The sequence below is a fragment of the Mesoplodon densirostris genome, chromosome X (assembly GCF_025265405.1).
Source record: "Mesoplodon densirostris isolate mMesDen1 chromosome X, mMesDen1 primary haplotype, whole genome shotgun sequence".
In the NCBI taxonomy this organism is placed as follows: Eukaryota; Metazoa; Chordata; class Mammalia; order Artiodactyla; family Ziphiidae; genus Mesoplodon; species Mesoplodon densirostris.
Window position 1 is genome coordinate 28,792,652 of NC_082681.1, and position 23,895 is coordinate 28,816,546.

At 38.2% G+C, this 23,895-nt stretch overlaps 1 protein-coding gene across 3 annotated transcripts in view; it reads left to right on the plus strand.

Moving 5' to 3' along the window:
- TENM1 (teneurin transmembrane protein 1) overlaps positions 1 to 15,079 on the plus strand; it is a 596,609-nt gene extending 581,530 nt beyond the window's left edge. For all 3 annotated transcript variants that reach the window (XM_060088152.1, XM_060088154.1, XM_060088153.1), the window contains 4 exons: positions 5,395 to 5,782; positions 6,630 to 7,850; positions 8,429 to 8,571; positions 14,321 to 15,079. In XM_060088152.1, the coding sequence (XP_059944135.1) occupies positions 5,395 to 5,782; positions 6,630 to 7,850; positions 8,429 to 8,571; positions 14,321 to 15,079 (2,511 nt within the window). The remainder of the gene's footprint in view (positions 1 to 5,394; positions 5,783 to 6,629; positions 7,851 to 8,428; positions 8,572 to 14,320) is intronic.
- The last annotated feature ends 8,816 nt before the right edge of the window (positions 15,080 to 23,895 follow it).

Below are 23,895 nucleotides of genomic sequence, written 5' to 3' on the forward strand. Positions count from 1 at the left end.
AGACAATAAGAGAAATTGATCTCTATGTGCCATCTCAATTTCTGATGTCCTAAGATACTGTCTCTTCTTTCCCAAATCTATCCATTCAACTTATCAGTCCTGAATTAATTTCTGGGAAAATTGGAAGATGCCTTCCCTTGAGGATTCAAGGGTGGTCGGTGCAAAGTCACCCCTAGAAGTTCTTAGAAAAGTCATGGGCATTCATAGCTCACATCGCAAAATTTCACTATTTGCACCAAATGATGCTAAGCCTTTCTGATATACCCCTGAAAGTTAAAAAAAAAAAAGTGTGCCAGCGGTTGTATGTTATTATAAAACCATTGTATTATTTCCCAGAGTCAGTTGCTGGGGAATTTGCCAAGTTGGGAATGCCTAGGAGATAAAGCAGAGCTCCACTTGGGAGCCAGGGTAAAGGAGGGAGTTCTCTGCCTTATCCACCTCCTGTCCTTTTCTGCTGAAGAAATCGATGAAATCTCTAATCTGTACTCTACACTGGGAACATCTGAATTTTACAGAGTAGATCTTTTATCTTTTGAATTTTAGTAACAAGGATGACTGGCAAAATCGTATGACTACTGTCCACAAAGTGCTAAACTTGTTACAAAATTAACTGAATTCAAATATTTGGTGTACGTTCACAGAGGCAAGGCATGTAATGATGACCATCGTATGAAAAAAAGATGCCACTGATTCTAGCAGAATGTAGGCTGATTAGTTTTTCCAGGAATGAGAATAGGTTTGCGCTGATCCTCCCACAGGTCTACGTGTGACTAGTGAAGGAGCTGGCACGCCTTATGAGTATGTACAGTTTTGAGGAAATTCCCTGGTGGTCCAGTGGTTAGGACTCAGCACTTTCACTGCCAGGGCCCGGTTCGATCCCTGGTCGGGGGAACTAAGGTCCCCCAAGCCGTGGGGGACAGCCCAAAAACAAAAAAAGTATGTACGATTTTTGAACTCAGAGCCCCAGCCTCATTAGCGTCACAGTCTGGCCACTGAGCTAACTGCCTGTAGACAGTTGCTTCTATGTCTTGTAGAACTTTCCCTTTAGGCTGTGTCCATACGATGACAAAAGAGCCTGTTGAAACTTAAATTTCAGCCCTGCATATAGTTATTTAGCCTCTTCTCTGACACCAATGAAGCAATTTTATTGTTCCCCTTTTCTGGATTAACTGATTATTTCATCACAGTTACTTCAGCAAAGAATGATGTGAAGCAAACTTCGCATACATCTGTTTTGCTACAGAAACTTACTTGGCAATAATTCTTTAAAAACAAAACACAACAAAGAGAGCTCCCTGAGACTGTCAGTGTCTTCAGTAGACAGAAATAAGACCTTATTGTCACAAAACAATGTATGGAGAAAAGCCCTAGTGACTTCCAAAGACTAGTTAACTGGCCAGTGAGACAGCCAAATCGCTTGTGCCTTTTAGTTGACATTTCTCCCTTTCTTGATTTCACATTTAATTTGTTCTCTAATTACAAGATAGCCCCTGACTTAAGCAGTGCTATTATGCAAAACTCAGAACCTACAAAACACATAATTATGGAATGGTTCTTTAATTTCCAAAAATCATCTATCACGAGATTGATTTTATTAACATTATTATTACCAGTGATAATAATTAATTCACTGAATAGAAGCAGCGATTAAATGAAATAACAATATAAAGCACCCAGCACATCTAGTCATTCAATAAAAGTTAATTCCTTTCCATTTAAATCGTGCATTCTAGTATTTATTCTAGTATTTATATAAGTCGAAGAACTTAAAGGCTGGCAGTCACTGCTACTTGAAGGTAAATTAAAACAGGAAAGAACGGAAGGAAGGAAAAAAGGAAGGAAATTAAAGCAACTTTGAAATTGTGATTCTAGAAAGAAAAGGTAAAGAATATTCAATTTACCAAAATCCAGTTAACATGTAACTTTTCCAGTGAGGTGATGAGGTTCTCTGCCTCCCTGTGCTCTCTTTAAGTCCTCTCTTTAACATGGCCTTCGCTGGAACATTCTTTCACTATGTCTGGGGCAGAGCAAGACAAAGAGGCTAGTAGCATATTTTGAAGTAAGAATTCTCAAACTTTAAAAATATAAGTCTCTTTTTATACCTCAAAATGCTTCTGGTAGTACCTCTGTAAATTTGCTTGCCATCCCTATACCATGATATATTAAAAATCAAACAGCAGATATTTCACCTTAATGTGCAGAAATTTTGTAAAAATTGTTTGACTTCCTCTAGAGTAAGTAAAAATTACTCGTATCATTTTCATGCACAATGGTTTGTAGCCATTAGGAGAAAAATAATTATTTGGCTAATAGCTGCGGTGGCTTAAATGATCTCATCTCTATTTTAAAAAATCAATTATTGTTTCTTAAATTTTCTCTGTGCGGTCATTAATTCTCTATCTTGATTTATGAGCCTTCCCTGAGTTAATTATATTTTGAAGACTTGTGGGGCTAAAATTTTGTATTACAGTAAATTTACATTTACATCTTTCCGTTTCCTAAAATCGTTCTTAAGAACTTCATTTTTAAATACATTTAAATATATTTTATAATCATTTAATAAGATGCTTTAGTCTGATACATTTACACAAAATTGCCTCTTCGGGGCTGAAATTTTCAAAGGCTGCCTCGAGGGAGAGAATGCAGCCTTTGGCTTGTGCTTCCAGGTGGCCCCAGACTGCCATCTGGTGGTCATTCAAATGCTTTAAGTTTTCAAATTTCTGCCATTTCTCATTTCTACTCGTGTTCAAATGAGTATACAGCCATGATTGTTCTTGTTTTCTTCTTTACAATGATGTCACAGTCTTTTCGGATCTCACAATCAATTTTTAAAAAATACAAAGTCGCCCACTCCATTGTTTAAACTAATAAGAAATGGCCTTTTACCATATAGCTGCACTATGGGCATTGGATGGACTCATAAGTATTATTTTTGAAAAAGCTGATAATAATGCCCACCCAAAGTGAAAAAGCAGGCAAGTGAGAGCTAAATGCTAGTCTGGCAACGCAATGGTTACATTCATGAGATTTCCAGTCACATCATCCACATTTTTGCCATTGGCAGGAAGCTTTAAAACAGACCAGGGAGCTTTCGAGACAGCGCAGCATCAGCACCACCCAGGAACAGGGTCAGGCAGTCGTTTACTGCAGCGCAGAGGATGAGAGCAGGGAGAGAATACAATGGCGATGTGCTATAAATGTTTGGCAAGGCTGGTACAGCGACTGGAAAAGGCCTGGCCCAGGCAGGCTGGTACTAGATAATGTGTGCGAGCCATATGGTGATTGTCCCTGGCCCACATCGCAGGTGACAGATGTCATTTGTTCATGGCATATTGACAGAAGAGAGTGGAAAGTAGCTGAGAAATCTGGCTTTCAGCATAGAGGTGATGCAAAGGCATTTCCCACCAATTTCCTCCCAGGCTCTGTTGAGTTCTGCCTTGGTCAAGGACTCAGTGGTCCCTTTGTGTCCTCGTGCCCACGCAGGAGTTCCAAGTCTCTAGCCTTCTGTTCAGCAGATTTTCTGGAGCTGCAGGGTGTCCACAGGTGATGAGGTGATAGGATTTCCACACAGCTCTGTATCCCCAGGCAGAGTACTTGGTGGAAAAGAAGGAAAGGATAAGTGAACAAGCAAATAAGTGCTGACTTTGACTTCACAGTACTGACATGCGATTCCATATCAACTCTCAGACGAGCAAGGATGACATGCAGTTTGAAGAAGCATGTTCAATATTAGAGTATAATTTCATACTTAGAAGATTTAAAAGTATGTTATATATGCTTATGTAATTCATATTCATAACTATTCATGTAATTTATATTTAGAAAATGAAAAGATACCTATTGTTTTCTTAACAGAAACTTCAGAAAATAAAACTCAACTAAATCTTTTTGCTTGATAAGCCAATTCTCAAGAAAGAAGGGGTAAAAGCTCCCTTAGGGAGATATATCAGAATTTCCAGGGGTCAACAATTTTTATTTTTATTGAAAGATGAGATTTAAATGCTTTTCAATTAGAAATAGGGTTTGAGTTCTCCTTACAATAGTGTTCTTTTTATGTCTATATTTAAAATTAAAATAAGATAAACCAATATCAATGAAACACCCATAACGTGCAAGGCGTTATACCTCAACAAGTAACTGTTTCTGAATCAGATCAGTTTGGGGGAGAGGGCTTGCATAACCAGAGAATTCTTCACTTTTAATGGCATGTTTCCCTAATATAGTTTAAAACATGAATTGCAGAGCAATACAGTAGTCCCCCCTTACCTGCAGGGGATATGTTCCAAGGCCCTCAGTGGATGCCTGTGGATAGTATGGAACCCTATATATACTGATATTTCCTGTACTATCGGGTGGGTAGCATATACAGCGTGGATACACTGAACAAAGGGACGATCCACATCCTGGGAAGGACAGCGTGAGATTTCATCACACTACTCAGAACAGCGTGCAATTTAAAACTTATGAATTGTTTATTTCTGGAACTTTCCATTTAATACTTTCAGACAGCAGTTGACTGTGGGTAACTCAGAAAGCAAAACTGCAGATAAGGAGGGGACTGCTGTAACAGTAATGCTTTATATACAACTTTTCAGAAAGACATCTACTCTATAAAGTCAATAAGTATTTTTTGGTGACTAATACTTAATATGAGGCATGCCTTGCCCCCCATTTACCTCCCTCCAATCCACCTCCACATTGAAGCAATAGTAACCTTTCTGGAATACCTACTGGATTGCCCTGTCCTTCGATTTGCTTTCAGTGTTTTCCTTGTTGCCAGCAGGTTAAAGTCCAAACTCCTTAGCATGGCTTAGAAAGCCCAGTGTGATCTAGATCCAGCCTACCTGCCTGGCCTCATCTCTTGCCATTCACCCACCCCTTCCAACACACCCATACTCTGGCCACACAAAATTCCTGTCATTCCCTGAAAAAGCCATGTTCTCGTTCTTATCCTGACCCTCACAATGCTATGCCCTGTGTCAGGAATACTCTCCCCATCCTGTTCCACCCACCTCCCTGCCTTCATCTGGCCAACCCCTAGTCACCCTTTAGGTCTCAACTCAGATGTCCCAGTCTCCAGGACGCCTTTCTTGACCTCTTAAGTCTGAGTTAGCTGCTCTTCCTCCGCTTCCCATAAGCGCCCTGTACTTCCTCTGTCATAACACATTTCACACTATATTATAATTGTCTGGTTATTTGTCTTTCTCTTCCATTAAACTGTAAGTTTAGGATAGACCCATTATTGCCCACTACTGTATCCACTAGGGTCCACCACAGTGCCTGGCACATAGTAAGTGCTCCATAAATTTGTGTTGAATGGATGAATGTGTATTTTCTTTAATCTCCTGAACTCCAATGGTACTATTATGCTGTCGTGCCTTTGTCTCGTTTCAGTCTGTGATGCTTCTCTTACATAGCCAGCGGCGTTATATATTTGAGTATGACCAATCGGATTGTCTGCTCTCAGTCACCATGCCTAGTATGGTGCGCCACAGTTTACAAACCATGCTTTCAGTGGGCTACTACCGGAACATCTACTCCCCACCAGACAGTAGCACTTCTTTTATCCAAGACTATAGTCGAGATGGCCGACTACTACAGACCCTGCAGCTGGGGACAGGGCGCAGAGTTTTATACAAGTACACCAAGCAAGCAAGGCTGTCCGAGATTCTGTATGATACCACCCAGGTCACATTAACATATGAAGAGTCTTCTGGAGTGATTAAGACAATACACCTGATGCATGATGGCTTCATTTGCACAATCAGATACAGGCAAACAGGTTTGTTGTGAAAGGGTGGTGATGTATACAACCACATCAGTCTTATGAAATTTTTGCTGGCCACAGTCTGAGATATAAGCATTAACCTATAGACATTCTTCAATTCAACCAAATTTCACTTGCATTATCAAATTATCTTCCATTGAAAATGAAAAACATAAGTGACATGAAAGCTGATTCCTTAAAAACATACAGTACATTTCTCTATGTCTCAGCTCTCAAGAAAGTTGAATTCTAGGTACCTAGTCTAACTGTGTACCAGTCCCTACTCACCACCAAATCTTCCCAAAGATGCAGCTGCAAGATATGAGTCTCACTGAAACTAACTCAAGCCCTATATAACCTCTATAAGCCTCAGTTGATGGCAACATGTCTTTAAAAGTCACAACTTTTGATTATATTTCATCCTTTTGGTTTATAAAATGCCCAAATCCAGTTACTTGAATGCTGGAGTTGGTCAAAACCTGACTCTCTGACTTTGTAGCACAGGTTATATAAACTGAAAGTATTTTTGTCAGTAATTGTTTTTAAAAAAGCATGTTTATAATATCAGTTTCATCACCTCAACTACTGGATGGGTTATTACTTTTAAAGTTCCTATAGTTAAATGATTCTATAACTATAATATATAGTATTTAAATTTTTTTCATATTTGGTGACCACAACCATGAGAATATATATATCTATGAGATGAGATGCCCAGGTATTAGATATCAGAGGTCAATCTCTAATATTTTATTTTGAATGTAAAAGCATCCATACTAAAGAAAAGAACACTAGAACTTTCTGATTGTTCAGTATTGAGCGCCTAGCTTTGTTCTCATTATTTTTATTTTGATCCCTTCAGGACCTCTTATTGGGCGCCAGATTTTCAGATTCAGTGAAGAAGGCCTTGTGAATGCTCGGTTTGACTACAGCTACAACAACTTCCGCGTCACCAGCATGCAAGCTGTGATAAATGAAACCCCTTTGCCCATAGATCTGTACCGATATGTCGATGTCTCTGGTAGAACAGAGCAGTTTGGAAAATTCAGTGTAATTAATTACGATTTAAATCAGGTCATAACTACTACAGTGATGAAGCACACCAAGATCTTCAACGCCAATGGACAAGTCATTGAAGTCCAGTATGAAATCCTAAAGGCAATTGCCTACTGGATGACTATTCAATACGATAATATGGGCCGAATGGTAATATGTGATATCAGAGTAGGAGTAGATGCCAATATAACAAGATATTTCTATGAATACGATGCTGATGGGCAACTTCAAACTGTTTCTGTAAATGATAAAACCCAGTGGCGTTATAGTTATGATCTGAATGGCAACATCAACCTCTTAAGCCACGGGAATAGTGCTCGTCTTACTCCTCTCCGATATGACCTCCGAGATCGCATCACCAGACTAGGAGAAATTCAGTATAAAATGGATGAAGATGGCTTTCTGAGGCAGAGGGGAAATGACATATTCGAATATAATTCTAATGGTCTGCTGCAGAAAGCCTACAATAAGGCTTCTGGCTGGACTGTGCAGTATTACTACGACGGGCTTGGGCGACGTGTCGCCAGTAAGTCCAGCCTAGGACAGCACCTCCAGTTCTTTTATGCAGACCTTGCCAACCCCATAAGAGTTACTCATTTGTACAACCACACGAGCTCAGAGATTACATCCCTGTATTATGATCTCCAAGGTCACCTTATTGCCATGGAGCTAAGCAGTGGTGAAGAATATTACGTAGCGTGTGATAATACAGGAACCCCGCTAGCTGTGTTCAGCAGTCGAGGTCAGGTGATAAAAGAGATACTGTACACGCCTTATGGAGATATCTATCATGACACTTACCCTGACTTTCAGGTCATCATTGGTTTTCATGGAGGACTCTATGATTTCCTTACTAAATTAGTGCACCTGGGGCAAAGAGACTATGATGTTGTTGCTGGTAGATGGACGACGCCTAATCATCACATATGGAAACAGTTGAACTTCCTTCCTAAACCATTCAACCTCTACTCTTTTGAAAATAACTATCCAGTTGGCAAAATTCAAGATGTTGCAAAGTATACCACAGGTATTTAAACGGTGTAATACTTTATGCTAAGGTAAAGAGAAAACTCGTTTATCACATAATCTCAATGTCTTTGTAAATATGCTTCCTCTTCCTGCCAGCTAGCCCACAAGTTATTGTGCAGTCACTCTCTTCCTTAGTCTTCTACAGTGAGCAGAACTGTGTATGTTGGCATAAAACATGATGCTTTTGCATCCCAGTACATTTTCTCTTTCCTTTTAAGCTTTCTTTTTGTAGTTTTCACTCTTAAAAGTTTCTACAAATAATTTCATAGAAGAAAAATCGGGATTCTGTTGCATCAAGTAAAGCTAACATCACAGTCTGTGTGGCCTTATTACCACTACCACATTGAGAATTTCCACACAGTAAACTGAGCTGATCTCTGTGATTATCCATGAATCAAAAGGTTTCCCTGGGGAAAGGATCATACGTTTGGAGTGGGTGACATAAGGGGGAGTTTATCCCTAACTTACCATTGGCTAAACATACTGAAGGCAGGAGAGGCATCTTTCAAGCTTTCCACAAAAGTTGTAAAGTATGGGCTTTAAAATCTTTTTTTCTTTTAAATTTGTGTCTCACAGACATTGGAAGTTGGTTGGAGCTATTTGGTTTCCAACTACACAATGTACTACCTGGATTTCCCAAACCAGAATTAGAAAATTTGGAATTAACTTACGAGCTTCTACAGCTTCAGACAAAAACTCAAGAGTGGGATCCTGGAAAGGTTAGTATATGTTTTACCATCTCTATTTAGCTGAAAAAAACAGAAGAGCATCCAACACCATGAAACATATATTTGCTTACTTATGTTTGAGTCTTCTTGAATATTCACTTAAATGTCCATGATTAATGAGGAGGTAGAAAAAAGCTTCCATGAGGAAAGGATCAGGGAATTGGAGCTTTGGGAAAAGAAAAGACTAACATGTGACTTGATGACTGCTGCAGAAGAAGAAAGTGGAACTGAACTTTAACAATTCTAAAATGGGCTACCAAGGGCAATTATGGAGGGGGACTTCCCTGGCGGTCCAATGGTTAAGACTTTGCCTTCCAATGCAGGGGGTGTGGGTTCAACCCGTGGTGGGGGAGCTAAGATCCCACATGCTTCATGGTCAAAAAACCGAAACATAAAACAGAAGCAGTATTGTAACAAATTCAGTAAAGACTTTAAAAATGGTCCACATCAAAAAAAAAATCTTTTAAAAAAGGGGGGGGGCAATTATGGATTCTATATAGAGAAAATTGTTCACTAAGAGACCTAAAACATCAGATCTCCAACTGCAAAATAATTCAGGGCATAGTGCATTAAAAGCATGGGAATAACAAATTAAATTATTCTAATAGGGCTTCCCTGGTGGCGCAGTGGTTGAGAGTCAGCCTGCTGATGCAGGGGATGCGGGTTCGTGCCCCGGTCTGGGAAGATCCCACATGCCGTGGAGCGGCTGGGCCCGTGAGCCATGGCCGCTGAGCCTGCGCGTCCGGAGCCCATGCTCCGCAGCAGGAGAGGCCACAACAGTGAGAGGTCTGCGTACCGCAAAAAATAAAAATAAAAAAATTATTCTGATAAATGGGACTTCCCTGGGGGTCCAGTGGTTAAGACTCTGAGCCTCCATTGTACGGGGAACAGGTTCAATCCCTGTTTGGGGAACTAGGATCTTGCATGCTTCATGATGCAGCCAAAAAAAAAATTATTCTGATAAAGAAAACGTACAGACAGTGGGAGGGAGGGAGACACAAGAGGGAAGGGATGAGGGAACAGATGTATATGTATGACTGATTCACTTTGTTATAAAGCAGAAACTAAAAAAAAAAAAAAAGAAAGAAAACGTACAAAAATACAAACACATGGGCTTCCCTGGTGGCGCAGCGGTTGAGAGTCTGCCTGCCAATGCAGGGGACACAGGTTCGTGCCCCGGTCTGGGAAGATCCCACATGCCACGGAGCGGCTGGGCCCGTGAGCCATGGCCGCTGAGCCTGCACGTCAGGAGCCTGTGCTCTGCAACGGGAGAGGCCACAACGGTGAGAGGCCCGCATACCGCCAAAAAAAAAAAAAAAAAAAAAAAACACATGGAGGCTAAACAATACACTACTTAATAATGAAGTGACCACTGAAGAAATCAAAGAGGAAGTCAAAAAATACCGAGAAACAAATGACAATGGAGACACAACGACCCAAAACCTATGGGATGCAGCAAAAGCAGTTCTAGGAGGGAATTTTATACAATCCTACCTTAAGAAACAGGAAACATCTCAAATAGACAACCTAACCTTGCACCTAAAGCAATTAGAGAAAGAAGAACAAAAAACCCCAAAGTTAGCAGAAGGAGAGAAATCATAAAGATCAGATCAGAAATAAATGAAGAAGAAATGAAGGAAATGATAGCAAAGATCAATAAAACTAAAAGCTGGTTCTTTGAGAAGATAAACAAAATTGATAAACCATTAGCGAGACTCATCAAGAAAAAAAGGGAGAAGACTCAAATCAATAGAATTAGAAATAAAAAAGGAGAAGTAACAACTGACACTGCAGAAATACAAAGGATCATGAGAGATTACTACAAGCAACTCTATGCCAATAAAATGGACAACCTGGAAGAAATGGACAAATTCTTAGAAGTGCACAACCTGCCGAGACTGAACCAGGAAGAAATAGAAAATATGAACAGATCAATCACAAGCACTGAAATTGAAACTGTGATTAAAAATCTTCCAACAAACAAAAGCCCAGGACCAGATGGCTTCACTGGCGAATTCTATTAAACATTTAGAGAAGAGCTAACACCTATCCTTCTCAAACTCTTCCAAAGTATAGCAGAGGGAGGAACACTCCCAAACTCATTCTACGAGGCCACCATCACCCTGATACCAAAACCAGACAAAGATGTCACAAAGAAAGAAAACTACAGGCCAATATCACTGATGAACATAGATGCAAAAATCCTCACAAAATACTAGCAAACAGAATCCAACAGCACATTAAAAGGATCATACACCGTGATCAAGTGGGGTTTATTCCAGGAATGCAAGGATTCTTCAATATATGCAAATCAATCAACGTGATACACCATATTAACAAATTGAAGGAGAAAAACCATATGATCATCTCAAGAGATGCAGAGGAAGCTTTCAACAAACTTCAACACCCATTTATGATAAAAACCTTGAAGAAAGTAGGCATACAGGGAACTTTCCTCAACATAATAAAGGCCATATATGACAAACCCACAGCCAACATCGTCCTCAATGGTGAAAAACTGAAAGCATTTCCACTAAGATCAGGAACAAGACAAGGTTGCCCACTCTCACCACTCTTATTCGACATAGTTTTGGAAGTTTTAGCCACAGCAATCAGAGAAGAAAAAGAAATAAAAGGAATCCAAATTGGAAAAGAAGAAATAAAGATGTCACTGTTTGCAGATGACATGATACTATACATAGAGTATCCTAAAGATGCTACCAGAAAACTCCTAGAGCTTATCAATGAATTTGGTGAAGTAGCCAGATACAAAATTAATTCACAGAAATCTCTTGCATTCCTATACACTAATGATGAAAAATCTGAAAGTGAAATTAAGAAAACACTCCCATTTACCAATGCCACAAAAAGAATAAAATATATAGGAATAAACCTACCTAAGGAGACAGAAGACCTGTATGCAGAAAATTATAAGACACTGATGAAAGAAATTAAACATAATACAAATAGATGGAGAGATATACCATGTTCTTGGATTGGAAGAATCAACATTGTGAAAATGACTCTACTACCCAAAGCAATCTACAGATTCAATGCAATCCCTATCAAACCAGCACTGGCATTTTTCACAGAACTAGAACAAAAAATTTCACAATTTGTATGGAAACACAAAAGACCCTGAATAGCCAAAGCAATCTTGAGAAAGAAAAATGGAGCTGGAGGAATCAGGCTCCCTGACTTCAGACTATATTAGAAAGCTACAGTAATCAAGACACTGGAACAAAAACGGAAATATAGATCAATGGAACAGGATAGAAAGCCCAGAGATAAACCCACGCACATATGGTCACCTTATCTTTGATAAAGGAGGCAAGAATATACAGTGGAGAAAAGACAGCGTCTTCAATAAGCGGTGCTGGGAAAACTGGACAGGTACATGTAAAAGTATGAAATTAGAACGCTCCCTAACACCATACACAAAAATAAACTCAAAATGGATTAAAGACCTAAGTGTAAGGCCAGACACTATCAAACTCTTAGAGGAAAACTTAGGCAGAACACTCTATGACATTAATCACAACAAGACCCTTTTTGACCCACCTCTTAGAGAAATGGAAATAAAAACAAAAATAAACAAATGGGACCTAATGAAACTTCAAAGCTTTTGCACAGCAAAGGAAACCATAAACAAGACCAAAAGACAACCCTCAGAATGGGAGAAAATATTTGCAAATGAAGCAACTGACAAAGGATTAATCTCCAAAATTACAAGCAGCTCATGCAGCTCAATAACAAAAAAACAAACAAACCAATCCAAAAATGGGCAGAAGACCTAAATAGACATTTCTCCAAAGAAGATATACAGATTTCCAACAAACACATGAAAGGATGCTCAACATCTTTACTCATTAGAGAAATGCAAATCAAAACTACAATGAGATATCATCTCACAGCCGTCAGAATGGCCATCATCAAAAAATCTAGAAACAATAAATGCTGGAGAGGGTGTGGAGAAAAGGGAACACTCTTGCACTGCTGCTGGGAATGTAAATTGATACAGCCACTATGGAGAACAGTATGGAGGTTCCTTAAAATACTACAAATAGAATTACCATACGACCCAGCAATCCCACTACTGGGCATATACCCTGAAAAAACCATAATTCAAAAAGAGTCATGTACCACAATGTTCATTGCAGCTCTATTTACAATAGCCAGGACATGGAAGCAACCTAGGTGTCCATCAGCAGATGAATGGATAAAGAAGATGTGGCACATATATACAATGGAATATTACTCAGCCATAAAATGAAACGAAATTGAGTTATTTGTAGTGAGGTGGATGGACCTAGAGTCTGTCATACAGAGTGAAGTAAGTCAGAAAGAGAAAAACAAATACCGTATGCTAACACATATATATGGAATCTAAGAAAAAAAAAAAAAGGTCATGAAGAAACTAGGGGCAAGACGGGAATAAAGACACAGACCTACTAGAGAATGGACTGGAGGATATGGGCAGGGGGAAGGGTAAGCTGTGACAAAGTGAGAGAGTGGCATGGACATATATACACTACCAAACGTAAAATAGCTAGCTAGTGGGAAGCAGCCGCATAGCACAGGGAGATCAGCTAGGTGGTTTGTGACCACCCAGAGGGGTTGGGATAGGGAAGGTGGGAGGGAGGGACACGCAAGAGGGAAGAGATATGGGAACATATGTATATGTATAGCTGATTCACTTTGTTATAAAGCAGAAACTAACACACCATTGTAAAGCAATTATACTCCAATAAAGATGTTAAAAAAAAAAGGAGTAATGAAGCAAAATAATAAATATTACAGAGAGAAAGTCTGGAAAAATAGGAATACCAAAACATTCAAGGTTCAGCAGATAATTCCATCACTTAATGTGGTACAAATGAAAACAAGAAAGTACTTTATCTTTCAGTTGAAAGAAAGAGGAATATCTGTGTTTGCCAAAAAAAATAAAAATGACTTTAACAAAATAAAACTGAAACTTGGGTGAGAGGGCTTGAAATTCAAGTATAAAAATTATAAAGGAAACGAAATTCTAAATAAGTACTATAGGCGTATCCCTTTTTGTAAATACATATAACATGTAAATGCTTTTTGTAATTAAACATCCTGAAAAAAGTTTAACAAAATTTTGAAAATTTCTGATGGTTTGTAATGGATACTTGGAGGTTCATTATTCTCTTCTCTTTATTTCTTAGCATGTTTGAAATCTGCCATAGTTAAACGTTTTTTTTTTTTTTTTAAACCACATAAAAAGATCCATGGACTTGCTGATTTGCCCTTGTGATTTTTAAGGTCATAAGCTACTTGAAAGCAAGAATGCTGCCTTATACCGTCTCTTTATACCTCACTGTGGCTAATGTATTACTCTACATCCAATAAGAAACAGCTAGTCAGTGTCCGTTGAATGGGTAAAAATAAAATGTCTTTGTTTGGGGGGAGCTAGACCCACTTAAGTGCCTTTTCGCTCTGTGATTCTATGGTATCAAGTTAATATATTTGCTTATGCTTAACTCTTAACTCACCAAGATATCAAGAAATATATGCCAGGTGATCAAGTCACCTGTTAGTCTTTTCCAAAGCTCTGGTGAAGAGATTCCAAATTTGGTTTGTTTTTAAATCACAAACCAGCAAATTAAAGAGAGAAGGAAGCAACCTGGCAAGCCTTTGCTTTCTACAATCACCAAGCGTATGCTAGGTGTCTAATCGTCTGCTGCCTTTGCTCTGTGCCTTTCTTCTTTCCTAGACCATCCTGGGTATCCAGTGTGAGCTCCAGAAACAGCTCAGGAATTTCATTTCCTTGGACCAACTTCCTATGACTCCCCGATATAATGATGGACGGTGCCTTGAAGGAGGGAAGCAACCAAGGTTTGCTGCTGTTCCTTCTGTTTTTGGCAAAGGTATAAAATTCGCCATCAAGGATGGCATAGTAACAGCCGATATTATAGGAGTAGCCAATGAAGATAGCAGGCGGCTGGCTGCCATTCTCAATAATGCTCATTACCTGGAAAACCTACATTTTACCATAGAGGGGAGGGACACGCACTACTTCATTAAGCTTGGGTCTCTGGAGGAAGACCTGGTGCTCATCGGTAACACTGGGGGGAGGCGCATTCTGGAGAATGGTGTCAATGTCACTGTGTCCCAGATGACTTCGGTGTTGAATGGGAGGACTAGACGGTTTGCAGATATCCAGCTCCAGCACGGGGCTCTGTGCTTTAACATCCGGTATGGGACAACTGTCGAAGAGGAAAAGAATCACGTGTTGGAGATCGCCAGACAGCGTGCCGTGGCCCAGGCCTGGACTAAGGAACAAAGAAGGCTGCAAGAAGGGGAAGAGGGTATCCGGGCATGGACAGAGGGGGAAAAGCAGCAGCTGCTGAGCACTGGGAGAGTACAAAGTTATGATGGGTATTTTGTTTTGTCTGTTGAGCAGTATTTAGAACTTTCTGACAGTGCCAACAATATTCACTTTATGAGACAGAGCGAAATAGGCAGGAGGTAACAAAAAAAATCTCTGCCTTTGCGTCACCAAAGACTGCCTGTTTTTAAAACATAAAATGGTTTATTGTATTGGTTTTCTAGATCAGAACTCTGTATATGTAAATATGGAGGAAAAACATATCCAACTGCCTTTCAATGTGACAGAAGATGGTATTTTAATATTGTTTGTCTAAACTCTTTAAGAAATGACAGAAATTTTTAGTTCTTGTGTGGCAGTATTCAAAATAACACAAGTAGAACTCAAACAACTAAAAAAAAATTTTTCAGCAAGCACCACTTTCAGTTTGTGGAGCCATGCAGATGTTCAAACATAAAGAAAGAACCCAAGGTTCTCTACGTCAATTGTGACATGTGGTTTCATACTCAGCTTTTGGCAGAACTTGCGGGCTATTTGAAAGGTGGTGCAATCATATCTGAACCTTGCATTTCGAAAGACTGCCAGCTCTTTCACGTGTTCCAGATCTGTTATAGGAAACTTTGAAAGAAGTGTAAAATGTCCTCGGCCACCATCTCCTAGAGTCAGGACCCATTTGCCCTTCGTCCCTGACGATTCCTCCTTGCTTGTTGAAATAGATGCCATGTTGTTGTGCTGTGTTTTGGCATGTGGTGGCTGGGTTCTGTCTACCACGCTTCCCTGTGGGTGTGGTCACCAAACCCAGTTGCCACTATTTGCTCGTGTGTACATGATACCAAGGCAGCTGGCCAATGTAACTCCTCCCACCCAACTTGTTTTGACTACATTTTGTACTCAGTTGTCCAGCTGTATTGGTGTCATGAAAACATAGCTTTTATTAACCTGGGTAGGAATTCCTCATTTATATATAGGGTGTGTTTTGGTCATAGTTTCACATTCGTGATTCAGTATTTATACACTAATCCAATGGTTTTGTGCACATGAAAGGTAATTTACTACAAAGTGTGATTCTGGTACAAAAAAAAATAGGCTTTCACAGGCATACATGCCTGGGATGCCGACACATTACACGCACTACTACTGCAGAAATTCATAAGAGCCAAAACCTTTTAAAAAAAAATAGACATAGTACTAAGGTGAAAGGAAAGTACCAAAGGGAAGACCAAACTAAACATCACGGGAAGTTGCTGCCACATTGTTTCACCCCGCTTAGATTTATCTTTCAAATGTGCAATTCTGTATTGAACATCTCCCAGCCATAGTCAGGAAATTTAATTGAGTCCTTTCCAACCTAAAACATTTCAACTAATTATAGAGAGGCAGACTATTTTTTACTAAGATAATTTATATGGTTAGTTATTTTAGTTCTCTGTCTTTGCCCATTTATTTTTGATTTAATCATCTCTCCTGCCTAGGAAAATAGCTATTTTCCAGGAAGGTTATTTTGTTCTACGATCATTTAAAATGCAGAAAAAGATCAGGATTAGTGTTAATATCAGCTGCAGTTTCTCAATCTGTATGAATCCTGTCGTAAAAGAAGCCCCTTGGTGAGCTGGGAGTTTTGTGCCCAGTGACAAAGAAACAGTTTGTAAACTGCTGTGCAATTGTAAGTTACCACAAATGAAAATACAGGACAGCACAATGTGGCCTGTGGAAAATTCTCCTGAGCCAGCTTCAGCACTTTCATCACCAGGTCTGGACACTCACTATGTCTGAAGGAGAATTTATGATGGAATGTCGCAGTTTGGATTCTTTCCAGCCACTACCTAAATGCAGTGTGGGGTCATTGCCTTGCTTTGTGATGACAGTCTTTTTTGAAAATATGCAAAGTCAGAATCCAGGCTCACATTAAGGTTTTTAAGGAGTCTGGCTCCTAACTACACAAAGTAGAATGAGAGAAAGGCAAGGGCCCGCTGACAGTAGGGGAGGGTGTATCCAAACATTTCATTTTCAAAACCTTCAGGTTGGGATTACACATGTATTCCAAGAGAGAGAAAGAATTCATGATGAACTCATATTGGGGTTTTTTTCCCTGAATCAGGCCTGTGTTAATGGTATAGTATTTATTCAGGACAGGATCTAAAATTACTAGCAAACTTGTTGAAAATTTGAATACCTCCACACCAGCCTAAAAATGGACCTTAAGTTCCTAGAACCTCTGATGTTCTTTTAAATCAATGGGAAAATAACTTATGAACTGTATATAAAGAGTGCATTCATAAATGTGATGATGTATTTTATCACTAATCCAAGATTTCAATATTAGAGTCTATTTTGCTTATACTTTAAGCGATTATACTTTTTTGCAATTCACTGATGATGTATCATTTTCAAACTGCTTTAAATATCCATTAGAAACAAGTATTTGAAGCTTTTACTTAATAGTAATTACCATGAACTGTGCATTTCTAGTTTGAAATACATATTTATTTAATTTGTGCCTTTAGTTTCTTAAAGTTATATTTGTATTATATTCAGAAAATGCACTTTTTATCACTTAGAGCTGTGGTTTTAATACTGCCTTGAACTATTACTGTTCTCTTTACCACTTCCAAAGTTTTTTAGGAGGAAAGAGAAAAAAACCCAAAAGGTTAGCACTAATGAGTAGTAAATCTAAGAGAAACATTTTGGCATTTCTTAATAAGAACATGGAGATATTGAGTACATCACTTCCTATTCATGTGGCTACAAAGAATGCCTTTATTGACTTGTAGTTCTGAAGTTTAAATTAATGAAAGAACAATTCATTTGTATTTCTTGATGAAAGTAAAAGCATTTTAAAGAGAAATATATGAATTTCTCATACCCAGAAGACAGGTGGCTGACACTACACAGCCACACACCATTCAAGTAAGTTCAAGTGAGAGCACAGCAGTTGGGCTCTCCTATGAAGAATATTCTGGGCTGGAGGCAGGGAATACTCCGTGGTTGTTTCTTTTTCCTAGTTAGGCCCATTTTATTTGTGCTTTTTTTGTTTTATTTTGTTTTGACTCTTGCACTACAGTCTAGAGAGCCAAATGAGCTGAAAAGTTCACAGTTGAACAGACATTTAAATATATTTATTTTTAGTCGTCATTCTAATCATTACTGATTAGAGGCATGATTCCTGAAGGAAAGGGATATAAAGCCCAATTCATACTAATTTTTAGTAAAACACTCACCATATAAATAGGCATATGTTTTATTTTTAACCCAACAAAATAATGTATAAAATAAGCGTGTCCTTTACTGTCAATTTATCTAGAAGATCTATAATATATAGACTATATATATAATATAATATATACAACATAGCCAAATGTATGAAAACTTAACGATGTATAATTTGGAATTCACATGCTATGTAGAGAGGTATACAATTAATTCTAATTTTTGTAAGATTGTTCTTTTTCATTACTGTTGACAGTTTCAAGCATCCTATCATGTTGTTTCTACTTTTTTTCCTCTCTTTCCTTTTTTAAAAAAAATTTTTAACCATACCAGGCCCTACTGTAATAGCACCTAAGAGAGTCAGGGCAAAGTTTTTGCATTTATAAAGATATGTTCCTGTAAGGGCAACTGTAATGGAGTTCAGTGGTAATGGAAGCAAAAGTACAGTAATCAAGTATTGAAAGGAACTTTTGGAGAGACTGGAATGTATTATAGCTTGTGGAAAAACAGAAGGCTACAGATTGGATGCAACGTTCTTGTGTTCTTAGAGGAACTCACATACACATAGCTGACCTGACTAGTACTTCAGATCTCAGACTGCTCTTCCACAGCCTTCTGTAAGGTTCTTTATTCTGCAAAAAAACAAAAACAAAAAAACACAAAAAACAAAACAAAGAAAAAAACCAGAAAATAACAAACAACAACAAAAAAGAATTCAACCACAAAATAGTGACTGTTTCAGTGTGTCCTTCACGTGAAAGCTATTAAGGACCAAATATACTACCGTGTGTAAGAAGAAATTACTTCCTAAACAGTAACTGAAAATAGTTAGAGTTAAACTTGCTGTGGATTTTGTCTTGGCAGTTGTCATCTTACATTATTTGTCAAAGGAAACGTGTTTGGCAGTTAAAAAATCTTTCCTTAGATTTAGTGGTGGACTTTAACCTCTTAAATAAGTGTTAGTATATCAGATTGTGTCCTTGAAAATATTTTACTTGTATGGTTCATGACAATGTCTAAATCTTTACTATTCTTCTGGCAAAAGCATCAGTAAGAAAGAAGGTGAAAAAGAGAAGTATAGCCTTTACGTCAGAAAAATATTCTTTTTAGCTGCTTACTTTCTCATGAGAAGTAAAGATGTTTACAGTGTATGCCAAGATTTTCAGTTTCTATATAACAACAGTTAGAGGTTCTAATCATACAGGAAATTGTGTTATAATGGCCTGAGCCATGTTGCTAGGAAACAATAGGTTCCAGTTTTGTATTCCTGCTCTCAATCCTGTGCTGAAAAGTGACTGGATACTGTACAGGTTCATGTTCTCTGGCTGCGGTTAAATGGTCTTTTGCATTTTGCTCTGGCTTTCAGGCCAGAAGCATGCATTTTTCTATAAGAGCATCACAACAACATGCTGTAAATATTTAAAGTTAAACATTATGTGTCGATATTTGAAAGAAAAAAGTACTTTGAATATTTCATTTTTAAAAAATAAAATTGCAAATGAACACTGTGTCCCATTTTATTCATGCGCCAAACTGCATTCTCAAGTCAGTCTGGTCACCTGAGATTTGAAAAGTGGCTCCCTAACAGGGAGCAAGAAAACCACATCACCTTGAAAATATAGGTGCAGAAGTCAAAAAGGCACTAATCCTAAGCAGACGCCTCTTCACTTTTATTTTTCATACATATAGGATCTCTGACAAAAATGACCATTTACTAAAAATAAAAATTAAAAAAGAGTAGCTGTTTCAAGTTTAAATGCCTCTAGGCTAGGACTCATAAAGTTTCTCTGTCCTGCTGATGCCTTTCTCGGCAATAGAAAGAAAATTAAGAATTGAAAAACGGGTGGGAGGGAGCTAAGAGAGCAAGGCAACCCAACACATTGGCAAAGAATGAATGGGGCAGGGGAAGCAATCAGGAAAGACTGAAAAACAACAACTCTTTTGAGGCCCGAAGTCCTGGGCAGTTACAATGGCCATTAGCACTTATTTTTCACAAAAAGACATTCACGATTGACACTGGGAAGGCTGGCCGACAGATCTTCCAAAATTCATCTTGATAGTAATGGGGTACCTATAGTCCAGCCTGTTACTGAAACTTGCTTGGAATCCTGGACTTTACACCACTCTAAAATGCCCTGCTGCCTTTTTATTCACTGATATATACAGAGATACAGTGAAAAGACTGACAGAGCAGAAGACAATCCTGATTGTTTCAACACACCAAATCAGCAAAAAGCAACGGGGGTGGGGAGTGGAGTTGGGGGATATTGGTAACACCAGGAGATTGTTTTTTCAAAATATGCATCCCACCCTCAGTACAAAAAGAAAGAAGCAAGAGCTCCTACATTGCGAGAATTATAAAGGAGATAAGGGATTTCTCCATGTTACTTCCCTATTCACCCTCACTTTTAGAGATCTTTAAATATCAATGCTATTTAAACATTCAGTAATATTACTACCGTAAATTTATATAATTCTAGTATCTCAATAATCCTGTGAGGTGAGCAAGACTTAATTGTTCCTATTTGGCAAATGCAATACCAGCAACAGACTGACTTACCTAAGGTCACTGGCATAATCAGTGACAAAGCCGAAAAGCAAATTCAAGTCTCATTTGCTATGTTGATGGGCTCTCTCCAGTCGATCAGGTTATATTCTTTCCACATAAAAATATTCATTTAAAAAGCAAATGACCTAATGATGAAAATTCAGCCTTTTACTACAAGTTGGGCCAATGACCCCAAATTATGAAAGTGTCCAAACTGGGCAGTTTAACTTCACCCCGAGCTGCAAACTGCAAAATTATGGTGTCCCATTTACTGCAAGGGCAAACGTAGGTGAAAAAGTTGAATTTATAGCCTACTAACAGGAAGACTAGGCATCTGTAACCTTGAAATGCTCAAGGGCAAATCTGGGTTTTATTATTAATAGACTTTGGATTCTGAACTCAATAAAGTGAATCGAATAAAGCATACGCTGATGTCTAAACATTCTTAACAGATTTTAAAGCTGGTTCTCACATTTTAACTTCTCTATCCATTCTACCACAAATAATATCTTAAATCCAGCCCTTGATTTATACCAGAAGACTTAATCAGAGGCATCCTCTGTAGACCTATTCTACCTATGTACTACCACAAAGGTTCCCTGCCTGTAACAGCCAAATGGACAATTACCTAAGCTTGTCTCCCTACTGACCTTATCTCTTCAGAACAAATTTCAGAGAAAATGAACAAGTATTTGATAAACTGTCATGTTCCTTGTGGGCTTGCTGACATACGTTTTTTCCTGAAGAAAGGTGTGCACTTAGAAATATATGTGCATTTTTCTACCTTTACTCAGCATCTTACAGGTATATGTTAACATGGCAATATTTTAGATATGGCAAGGATATGACCTTTCTGTAAAGGTGCAAGCTATTATGTACTGGGAAATAGCAAGGATGCTCATGCCAGGAAAGAAAAAGTGCAAAAAACTTGATGAATAAAAGGCCAGCAAAAGAAGACAGTGGGTAGGCACATCAACTGGAAAATTTGACAATAGCAAAATCAGAAAAGCACTTACCTTTTTCAGTGAATCAGTCCAATAAGATAAGTAAGATGACCTTCCTCGATGCTTTATTTAGTATATTAATAGCACCTATCTTTGAATATTTTTGAAAGGAATATTTTAAGACAAATTAGAAAAATAAAGCTTTCAAATACTTTATTAAAATACGAAAAACCATAAATAATTCAAAAAAGCTTTTTCAAAAAAGGCCCTGGTAAAGGAACATGCAAACAATTCCTGTATTTAGGATTATTCCATAATGAACAAATTAGAGTAAAAATTAGTTACACCTATTAAAATTTAAACCCAAGCTACAAATAATTAAAAAGTATCTAAACATATGCATTTTATTTGGAAAGTCAGCTTTCTGAATTCCTTTAAAGTGATGCTTTTACTTCTAGAAATGGTAACTGGAGCACAATACATCATTGTGGCCATACTCCACTTTTGCACTCCCAGAGCATCCAGGTTAAATGCTCAGAAATCAGATGTTGCCGGCAGAGAGAGTAGCTTTGTCTCTTGGCAGTTCACTAATTATTAACCAAGCTCACCACCTCTCATGTACAACCCAGAATTCCAAGTTACTGGTTTATAATGAAACTTATAATGAACCAGCTTCCTATGGACCATGGGCCAGAGTACTGGGTTAACTCATTCTTCCTTTAAAGATAGATCTACCTAGGGAACCCTTGTACACTGTTGGTGGGAATGTAAATTGGTGCAGCCACTGTGGAAAACAATATGGAGGTTTCTCAAAAAACTAAAAATAGAGCTACCATATGATCCAGCAATTCCACTTCTGGGTATATATCCGAAAAAAACAAAAACACTAATTTGAAAGATACGTGCACCCCAATGTTCACAGCAGTATTATTTACTGCCAAGCTATGGAAGCAACATAAGTGCCCATGAACAGATGAACAGATAAAGAAGATGTGGTATATATATACAATGGACTACTACTCAGGCATAAAAATGAAGGAAATTTTGCCATTTGCAACAACATGGATGGACTTGGAGGGTATTATGCTAAGTGCAATAAGTCAGACAAAGAAAGGCAAATACTGTATGATATCACTTATATGTAGAATCTAAAAAATACAACAAACTAGTGAATATTTTTAAAAAGAAGCAAACTCACAGGTATAGAGAACAAACTATTGATTACCAGTGGGGAGAGAGAAGCGGGGAGGAGCAATATAGGGGTAGGGGATTAAGAGGTACAAACTATTCTGTATAAAATAAGCTACAAGGATATATTGTACAATACAGGGAATATAGCCAATATTTTATAATAACTATGAATAGAGTAGAACCTTAAAAAAAAAAGACAGATCTACCTACATGTTGGGACCCTCACTTACCATGTACTTATCACCTTTTATTGTTATTTTCTTGTCTTTTATTGTTATTTTCTTTTATTGTCTTTTATTGCTATTGTTTTCTTGTCCAACTAGGCAGGGGGCTACCTGAGCATGGAGGCCAGGTGTTTTTACTTCTCTACCCCAGTGCCTATTGTGTTTGCTAAGTGAATGAATTCTATGAGGCCTGAAGCAACTTGACATATAATTGAATTGTAAGAGTCATGAAAATATAAATGTGATAAGAAAAATACCAATACCCATCACTGCCTAAAATCTTGGCTCTCACTTAGGTTACAATTACTTGGAATTGTTTAAAATTAATGTAACCTGTAAGCTTCCAATGGTCTTGTAGGGCCACCTGATAGGGAGACTGCTTGTAAATCAGCTACTCATGAGCCACAGCTGATGAGCCGCAGCTGCTGTTTTTACATGGAGTGGCAACTACTGGGGCAGAGGTAAATGAAAAGAAGAAAAGTCCACTTCATCAGATTTGTAATATAATTTCAAATCCTGTAGCATCAAATATAATAAACATTTAGAGCATATTTTAAATTACGGGAATTTTAAACTACAGATTGGTCTGTGGATTTTACTGTCCAACGTCAGAACACTAGGCAAGAAGGTTGCTTTCAGAATTAAACAGAAATTCTTCACTCTCTATCTAGTACTTGTTTTTAGCACACAGTGCACAGCTTCATGTATCCCCAGAGAGCCTATAACACTATAGCTATCGGAGAGCATAATACCTAATGTAGAACCGCACATGACAAAGACGAGGGACACGAACCAGCTTCCTGCCATATAATCAAGCAAGACATTTTAAAATCAGTAGCTATCAAA